Here is a 9617-nt window from a genome sequence, read left to right on the forward strand (position 1 = left end):
AAATGTTTTATGATGTATGTCTTTATTAACTCACGTTTCTCTCTCTCACTTTAAAATATGTATGTTAATTCGTTTAGGTTTCTTAAAAAAAAAAAAAAAAATTAGGGTTTAGGGAATATTTTAAATACCTCATCTCTTTCTTTTTCCCTCTCCACGTCTCTCTCCCTCTCTCTTTCCTCTGCGTCTCTCACTTTCTCTCAGTTTTGTTTCTGCTATAAGCCTACAATAATAATATCACAATAATGGGTTTTCTTCAGTTTAATTTTTTAATTTTTTTTTTTTAATTTCAAGTGAGAATAGTTCTATACGCGCCTAAAATATTCTTGTAACTTAAACCCAAAAAGAGAATCATGCTAATAATATATATAAATTTTTCTTTTGTATGTCTGCACAAGATATAAAAAGGTATTCAAATTAGTAATCTCCCCTTTATTTGGCATGGTCTAGCCGATTAATATTCTTAAAAATGATATCAGCAACATTATCTTCAACATTGTCAACTAAAATCGTCATTCCACGTTGCTTTCATTCAATGGTTTTTCTACGCATTTTTGCTAAACCCCAAGGGCCAAAAGCAAAACCACTTTCAAAGATATATATATATATATATATGAGTGAAGATAGAGAGAACAGACATTATGCACGCCTGTGTTTTTTAATATTTTTTAATATTAAAAACACAGGCGTGATATATATATATATATATCAAAAGCAACCCTTCACTACTTCCAAAGGTTTATTTTATTTTATTATATTTTTACTATTTTTACCACTTCCAGATTTTCTAGGGCTTTGCCATTGGTCTTCTTTACTTGTTCTCTCCGCTTTTACTAACCCAAAAGTACAGTTTATTCTCTCCCAAATCAAACGCTACTCTTCAAATTATTAAGCATCAAATTCTAGGCATCCCATAAAGGTAAAATCTATTTATCCCCACATTTCCGTACATATATGCATGTGTATATATATGTATATCTGTGTTGTGATTAAGATTGTAGGAGCTTGTTTTCTGATTTTGGCCCTCGCTGTTTCGGACAGAAAATGAGCACTGCAACCTTCGGTTCGATTTGTTTTGACACTGGGTGCTTTTGGAAGGTTTGTACAGCTTTCTGTTTGTTTCCCGGGATAATGTAGTAAGAGAAACGAAAATAAATGTTCTAGCTGTTGTTTGAATATCGAAGTACAATGAAGTGATCCCGATACATGCATGTGGCTTATATAAGTCAATTTTTAATTTTAGGTACGAAAAAATGGAAATTTTGTTCCTTTTTCTTTTATCCATTTTCTCGGCAGCCAAACCTGGGAAAAATGTTAAATTCTGTTTTTACGACCTGGGTTTCAGTCTATTACTTGGAAAGTTAATATCTTTGAGAAATTATGAAGTTTGAAGGTTGGGAACTTGAATTTGTGTTTTTTACGTATGCTATTGAAATGCAGGATGGATCAAAGATTTCAAAGGTTAACAAGCCAAAAGAAGGGAAGATGTTTGTTAAATGTGCTGTGACAAAAACGCAGAAGCCAAACAAGGAAGTTCGGATTGGTGTTCTTGGAGCCAGTGGTTACACTGGTTCTGAGGTATAGTGTTTCACTCACCTCCTCCTAGACATATTTATGCTGGCTCTTTTGTTATTTTCTGTGTCTATGTTATGTCTGTTATGGAGCTAGTTGAAGCTAAAACAGTCAACTTGAAATTATGCTATTGGAGTAAATGAGAGGCTGACCCAGGAGCTTGCTCTTTAATAGTTTTGACTAATGTATGCTGCTAATTTAATATTTAATTTTGGAAGTGTAAGGCCACTGCATAAGCTTTAGTGGCTCTCTCTCTCTCTCTTTCTCGGCATTTATAAGGAAAAGGCAAGTACATACTTCTAATGAAAGATGATATTGATTTATATCAAACTAAATTGTTTAAACATAATCTATTCTGCTAACACAAATAATCATCAAGAAGGAACTTCTGAATTCTTTAAAAAAGATATTACAAAAGTGGGAGAATTTTTTTTTTTGGCAGAATTAACAAATTTACCTCATAATTTGGATGCCTGTATTTTGAGATGGGTTAAACAATTTCATAATGTGACTTTAGCCGTTTCCTACTTGTTTTCACTTTGGCAAAATTGAATGATCCTTTTTTCACAGATTGTTCGCTTGTTGGCAAACCATCCGCACTTTGGTATCACTCTGATGACCGCTGACAAAAAAGCTGGCCAATCGATTGGATCAGCATTCCCTCATTTAGTCACACAAGTAAGACTCTTTCTGTAACTGCTCAAAATACATCTTTGTGTATTTCATGTGGTATGATTGCATTCAGTACCTTTGAGGCTGTAAGTTGGATAATGGAGATTCAAAAATAATTTGATGAGAGTGTTTCCTTAATGGCATGGTTTTCAATTCTTTGTCAGGGAAGTACAGTACTTACCTTCCTCTATGTTTGCAGGATTTACCAGATATGGTTTCTGTCAAGGATGCCAACTTTTCTGATGTGGATGCTGTATTTTGTTGTTTGCCACATGGGACCACTCAGGTTTCTTTTAATCCCTTTTCATTGGTTGTTCAACAACCTTGATGAGGGTTTTTGAAATGGAAATGTATTTCTTAGTCTTAAATCTCTTTTTTACTAATTTGTATGATCATCTGTTAATTCACAGGAAATCATAAAAGCCCTTCCCAAGGGTTTGAAGATTGTTGATCTTTCTGCAGTAAGCATTGCATTGGCACTATTTATTCCCTCATTGTCATAGTTGTGTTTAGATGCATCCCATCCCATGGTGAATTCAGAACTGGCTGTTTTGCTTGTGTGAAAGTCTTACATTATGATACCACAGGACTTTCGGCTCCAAAATATATCTGAATATGAAGAATGGTATGGTCAGGCACACAGAGCACCAGATTTGCAGGTAGTGACAGTGTTCTTCTATGTATTTTAAACCTGCCACTCAAAATTAGTGTTGAGATTTTTTGTACCCCTGGATTTTTTTTCCTTCTTCGTGAATGTGATGCATATGAGGGCTGTTCAGTGATGCAAGAATGTGAATCACTTTTCTCTCTCTTCAATTGTACTTGGAAGCCCGGAGCTTAGGTGTCAAAATTAAACTTGTGATTGTACAAATGTTGTTTTCTTAAATTTGGAGGTACTTGTCTTTGACTTGCTTTACCTTATGTTGAATATTGGATGCTGGTCAAGAGAAGTTTGGCTGGTGGTTTTGATTCTCCAGCTCTGTGATATTGAATATTGATAAAAACAGCCTCCTACTTATGGTTTTTCCATACTTGCCGGTTCAATATTTGTTTTTGTGTATGTACATTATTCTAATGAGCTATTTGCAGTGAAGGAGGATGGTCATTCGTAGAATATCTGATCACCCTCTATTGAAAATCTTTTTCTCAACATGAAGTGGGCACTTTTTCATCCTCAATTTTCTTTTGAACTAAATTAAAATCACAGAGGATTCCTCTTGACATAGTTGCCTTCCAAATTTTAACTAACGGGCATGATTAATCTTTTTTCATTAAGTCATCCGTTTTTTTTTTTCTTTTGTTGTTTGCAAAGGGTATCAGAACATTAAACTCTGGCATCGTCATTCTTGATTTATTTTATTTTTTTACTCATTGCTTTATTCTTCATGTAAATGTAAATGATTAATGCATTGCCTGGATGCAGAAAGAAGCTGTATATGGTTTGACAGAGCTTTTGAGAGAGGAGGTCAAAAGTGCACGTCTAGTTGCTAATCCTGGCTGTTATCCAACATCCGTTCAGCTTCCTCTTGTTCCCTTGATTAAGGTTTGTGTTCATTATTCTGTGTTTACTCCATGTTGCGTGTTGGATGGATCATTGTGTTCTTTGGTGATGGTTAAAATTATGTGCAGTACTTTGATAAGTGTATGCTGAGGTTATTTTAACTGACAAATACATCAGCAACATGTGAGAATTGTACTTGATATTAGCTGCTCGAAATTAAGACTTAAGAATGTATCTCAGAGACAATTGAATTTATACACAGGTTGTAGATATGCTTAGATGTTTCTATGATAACAAGGGAAGAGGTAAATAACATGCTTAGAAGCTCCTCAAGAAAAGAAAGGAAGAAAAAATTATTAATGTACAAAAGATAATTTCAATTGAATTGAATAAACTAAATAAATTTTAAGCTTAAGAAAGGAGTTTGAAGATAATCAAATTAGGGATATATTTGACTAATTATTATATGAACCTTGGCTACACTAATTACTCTGATTCTAATGTGAAGTCCATCCTCCAAGTTTAACATATTTGACTGACCTTTGATAATATGGGTGTTTGAAGTATTTTAATAGCACATGGTTTGATATCTTGTTTTAATGGTTTGATATCTTGGACATGGGTGGTGCATTCTTTAGATTATGGCACTGTACTTCCCATTCCAAAAATTAAAGATTTCCAGTTGCTTGGTCACTAACCTGAATCTGGTTAGGGCTCCATTGGTCACTTTTATGCCTTACAGTTTTGATGGTTTTCTGCATGCTTTTTGGTTTGCAGGCTAATCTCATTGAATTTAGGAATATTATTATTGACGCAAAATCTGGTGTGAGTGGAGCAGGTTAGGATTTGTTCACCTTCTTTTTCCCTTGAAAATTCTTTGCTAGGAATTCTCAATGCATTGTTTTATGACTCCTTACCTGGTTTGTCATGTAGGACGTGGCGCCAAGGAGGCAAATTTGTACACTGAAATTTCTGAAGGCATTTACTCTTATGGAATTACCAGGCATCGTCATGGTAAGCTTTTCTTTTGGAATTTGGAATATGCATCTGAAGTATTTAAACATTCATGTCTCACACTTGGAGCACAAGAGACAAATCCTATTTTGTTAAAAAAAAAAAAAAAAAAAAAAATTATTGGTGCCTTGTGTTCTATATATATATTTTTGTTGGGGGTGGGGGGGCTTACACTTTATCCACGTGGTGCGGGTTGAGTTCAACTTGCAAATTTGTGGTTGAAAAAGCTGCCTTATTTACTTTCCAAAAGTTCAATTATATTTGCTTTTGAGTCATGGGTTTAATATATCAGATTCTAATGAGATTGCAATTGTATTTTCTTACCTTTCTTTTTGTGGCACGTGATTTACATATGCGAATTTATTGGTTTTGGTTGGAAAAATATTAAAAGATCTGACATTTTAAATCATAGATTGACAACTCAATTTTGCCGTAAAGCATAGGTGGTTGGTATAATACACCCTTTTTTGTTTTTGTTTTTATTTTTCTAATCTACTTCTGTGTTGATTGATCCTAACTTGCTGATTGAGTGCTGATACGTCAGTGCATAGAGATCTATGAGTAAAATGTTAACTGTGAATTAAATTTGTCTTGTAATTCTATTCAGTTGCGGATTTAGACAACCAATCTTGGATTCTTGTACCTTTGGCAGGTCTAGTAGGATAGTTGGTTAGATATTCAGAAAGTATGATATAGGGCAGAAAGAAAAAGAGGAACTGAAGGGATCTACTCCATTCCCTCCCTCCCCCACACCCCCCCGCCCCCCAAAAAAAAAAAAAAGAATGGAAAGATTAGCAATGGATATTGAAAATAATGATATTATTAATCTATGAAAAACAAGTCGAGTGAAATATGCTAAAGATAAAGAACTGTTATCTGGGCAATCTAAAAGGCATTCATAATTTAATAGGAGAACATGGCCCTTTTGGCGATTATGTATTATGTTCAATGACAAGTGACAGTTAACTGCACGACATTATTTTTGCTATGCATATGAGTTCTTTTACGGAGTTAGATTTTGCACTATCTTCCCTTAATTCTGTCACAAATTAATCGGTTCATTCAATTCAAAAATGCCCCAATCAGAGGAAAATTTAAGGATTAATATAAGGGGATGGAGGCTAGTGTGTTCGTTATTGGTACTGTAGATAGAAGATGCTAATATTGCCTTCTTGTTTTTTGAGAAAATATTTGTTGGTTGACTAAAATGAATTCTTCTGGTGAGTGAACTTTAGGTGGCCACCTAATGGGAACATAATAGGTGGAAGTTGCCGGTTGACTTCAATCTTCAGTTTGATGCTTTATGCTTTTGAATTGGCTATCTTTGTTCGCTTTTTATTTATTTAGACGAATCAGAAGTATTTAATTGTTCAGAAGTTTTGATATTACTCTATGAGATAATTAGTGACTTTAAGCACTAGAATGAGTGCCATTCTCTTTATTTGATAGCATGAAGCAGTAACCTTTATATGAATTTCAGTTCCAGAAATTGAACAGGGACTCTCTGAGGCTGCAAATTCAAAAATAACTATCAGTTTCACTCCACACCTAATGCCAATGGTGATAATTACACTGCGTTTAATCTTCTGTAACTCTTTTTTGTTTACAAAGGACTTATTTTATTATACCTCTTCTGTTTTCTAGAACCGTGGTATGCAATCAACTATATATGTGGAAATGGCTCCTGGTGTAACAATTGACGATTTATACCACCAATTAAAGATCTCTTATGAGGTATATTATTTAACTGTTGTTCAAGCACATGGTTTGATGTGTATATTCTGCTTACTGGCTTATATATATGTTCTCGTCTGCTTATTCTGGTAATCAATGGGATTTTCATATGCCTTTTAATTTTTTGTTGCAGGATGAAGAGTTTGTAGTTTTGTTAGAGAGGGGAGTAGTCCCTCGCACTCATAATGTTCGAGGATCCAATTATTGTTTAATGAATGTCTTTCCAGATCGAATCCCGGGAAGGGCCATAATTGTCTCAGTTGTATGTTTGCATTCATAGATCTATATGTTAAAATTTCTCCATGTCTGTTATATCTATTGTCCTAGGGATCGTCATCAGCTAAGTTCATGCAGATTGATAATCTTGTCAAGGGAGCTTCCGGTCAAGCTTTACAGAATCTGAACGTGATGATGGGATATCCAGAAAATACAGGACTTCTATACCTGCCCTTGTTTCCTTAAGCACTTAATGTTTTCATCTTCAGAAGGAGTTAAAACATGTGAGTCTAAATTCAACACTTCGCTTCTGAAATCTCTTTATCATCATTAAACCCAATGAGGATTGACACATCTTTGTCATTAAACTCGATCACGGTTTGTACAAGTCATAGGCTATCATTTCTTTCCCATATCTTCTCCTTTGTTCTTCAAGCTTCTCATCTTTCTACTCACTGGTACCACCCCTAATGCATAGCAGGGCTTCTAAAACCTCTTATTCTAACTCATATGGAGACGAAAATGCATGTTATAGTTTTGGTCCATATAGATTGCCATATGCTAGGTCTGTGAACTTAGGCTGTGTTTGTTTTGTTCAAGGAAAAAGTGGATTTATTCTGAAATGTGTAATGTGGTACCTTCTCTAAATAAGTGACATTGCTTTGATTGTTGCAGAAAATTATGTTGCGGAATCTCTCTCGGCAAAAGTTGCTTGCTGTTCTGAAGAGTTTTGTAATACAGAAGTTCCATGCTGTTAGAACCATGTCTTTATATCATAAAATAATGTATGGGCTGATTTGATGGCATAATAATATTGCATCACTGTTGGGAATCAGTTGTTATTTAAACTGATCTTCCATGAGATTGATGGATGAGAGTATCATCAATCTATCTCAAGTGAGCTGTAAGAATCAATTGTGGACAAGCTGAGGGAAATTAAGTTTACGATTGTTTATGTTGTGTCAACAAAAGAAGTAGAAGAAGAGAAGGGTGAAAATGAATGACGCTTGCAGGATGAAACTGAATGTTGTGAACGATTACAGTATTTATTCATTCGAGAAATATTAGGGGTCAATAAGTTCTTTATATTTAGGTCGTATTCTCTTATAAATTCAATAGATAAATCATTAGATTTGTGGAGTTTATCATCGACATATGTGAGATTCACATAAGTTCACAAATCTAATGGTTGATTTGTAAGATGAGATGGGCTAATTATGGGAAAAATATTGACTTCTAGCATTTATCTATTCATAAGCATGGACTTTAGCTGAAGATAACAAAAGTATGCTTTGCAATTGGAATTTACCATCAATCTCTCATTCCCAACAATTTATGCTTCCAATTCATTATTATTAGACTGAAATGAGGGTTATGGGGTCTACTTGTTCTGGGCAGGTGGACTTTGTATCTTAGGTTGTTTGGTCGAAATGGACTTTGTAACTCTCTCTTAAGCGGTCATTTAGACAACTTAATAGTATAAACATTTTATTGGTTTTTGTACGAAATATATGATTTGATGGGTATTATTATTGAGTCAACATTTTGCTATATTGTTGGATTTTGTAATACCCCACTTCAACAATCATAGATTAAAATGTGAAACCGAGTGTAATGTGGATAAACCCAATGAAAATACATGGTAACTAAATGGAAATGATATTATGATAACGATTGTGTGATCAATTATGGTTCAAAGGTTAAGGGTCGGAAAGCATTCATGCAAACTTAGAGGTAACCCAATTGTTGAATGCAGATTATGCAGCAGGCCAGTTAGTAACCGCCATGACGAGCGCTCGCGTAAAGAAAAATGTTGCTCATTTGGAGAGTTCAACAGACATATGGGTTTCTCTTTTTTGAGTTGGATATTAGGTTATTTTATGAATGCTCATAAAACACTTGGAATTATTCCATTATGTACTTGCACATGACTTGGAATTTTGAATCTGAATGTGTAATGTTAGTAAAGAATTTGTTTAGTATAGAACTATCTTCTAGTGATGATGTGTTTATTGTAATGATTTTTAGTAAATACTTTGATTGTAATTATTAGTGTTAGTAGAATATCATATGTTTTCGCTCTTTAGTATTCTCTTTTGATGAGTAGAGATTTCATTGAGACTTATTTACTGGGTAAATAGGTTCGGGGAGGTGCTTATGAGCAGAGACGGAGGGAGGGGGGGGACCGGGGTGGGCCATGGTCCCCCCCAAAATAAGGAAAAAAAATATTATAAGTAAAAAAAATAAAAAAAAAATTAAAAAAAGTAAAGTTAAAGTTTTAATTTTAGTTATTTGGCCCTTTCAAAAAAAAAAAAAAAATTGGCCCCATTTTTAATTTTGTTGGCCCATACCCACTAAGTTTTTTTTATTTTTGGCCATTACTTTCAAATGTCCACTTTTTTTAACCCTTACGATAGTCTTTAGTTCATAAAAAACAACCAAAATAATTTTTTTTGATAAAAAAAATTCTAAAGAACCGAAAAAAAAATTTGGCTGGCCCCCTCCCATAAAATTTCCTGGCTCCGTCCCTGCTTATGAGTTAATTACGAATTAATTTCTCGGAGCATTACAATTTTTTTTGTTGTGCTAAAATTAGGATTAATTGGGAAAGAAAATTGCAAATTGTACTTTTTACATGCTCAACAGACACGTCATTTTTAAAAAGTTTGAAAGAAAACTGTCCTTTTCATATGACTTGAGAAAATTAATCCTAATATTATAATAGAAATAATCGCATTGTCTTTTATTTTAAAAATAAAAAATAAAAAAATAAAAAATAAAAAGAGAGAGGAAGTTATATAATATATTATAAACAAGAAGTGAAAAGCAACAAATATTTATTATAAAATTTTTTATAAACATTTGTCTCTTCTCAAAAACAAAGAGATTCAAGATTATCAAAAGAAAATAT

The 9617-nt window shown here is 33.7% G+C and overlaps 1 protein-coding gene across 4 annotated transcripts; it reads left to right on the plus strand.

The window, feature by feature from the left end:
• Positions 1–746: 746 nt before the first annotated feature.
• LOC132161890 (Putative N-acetyl-gamma-glutamyl-phosphate reductase) lies at positions 747–8597 on the plus strand. Of its 4 annotated transcripts, none has more exons than XM_059572116.2 (15): positions 748–916; positions 1039–1095; positions 1438–1575; positions 2140–2247; positions 2441–2527; positions 2652–2702; positions 2829–2900; positions 3665–3784; positions 4520–4580; positions 4676–4756; positions 6237–6316; positions 6401–6490; positions 6624–6752; positions 6845–6990; positions 8463–8597. In XM_059572116.2, the coding sequence occupies exons 2-14, from the start codon at positions 1042–1044 to the stop codon at positions 6950–6952; spliced, it is 1179 nt and encodes a 392-aa protein (XP_059428099.1). In that variant the 5' UTR covers positions 748–916; positions 1039–1041; the 3' UTR covers positions 6953–6990; positions 8463–8597. The 4 variants fall into 4 exon arrangements, with proteins under 4 accessions (XP_059428114.1, XP_059428099.1, XP_059428092.1 ...); XM_059572109.2 differs by lacking the exon at positions 8463–8597 and adding an exon at positions 7382–7786; XM_059572131.2 differs by lacking the exons at positions 6624–6752; positions 8463–8597 and adding an exon at positions 7382–7786 and having other exon boundaries at positions 747–916; positions 6818–6990.
• Positions 8598–9617: the final 1020 nt, after the last annotated feature.

The sequence above is a fragment of the Corylus avellana genome, chromosome 2 (genome assembly GCF_965113065.1).
Source record: "Corylus avellana chromosome 2, dhCorAvel1.hap1.2, whole genome shotgun sequence".
NCBI classification, from domain to species: Eukaryota; Viridiplantae; Streptophyta; class Magnoliopsida; order Fagales; family Betulaceae; genus Corylus; species Corylus avellana.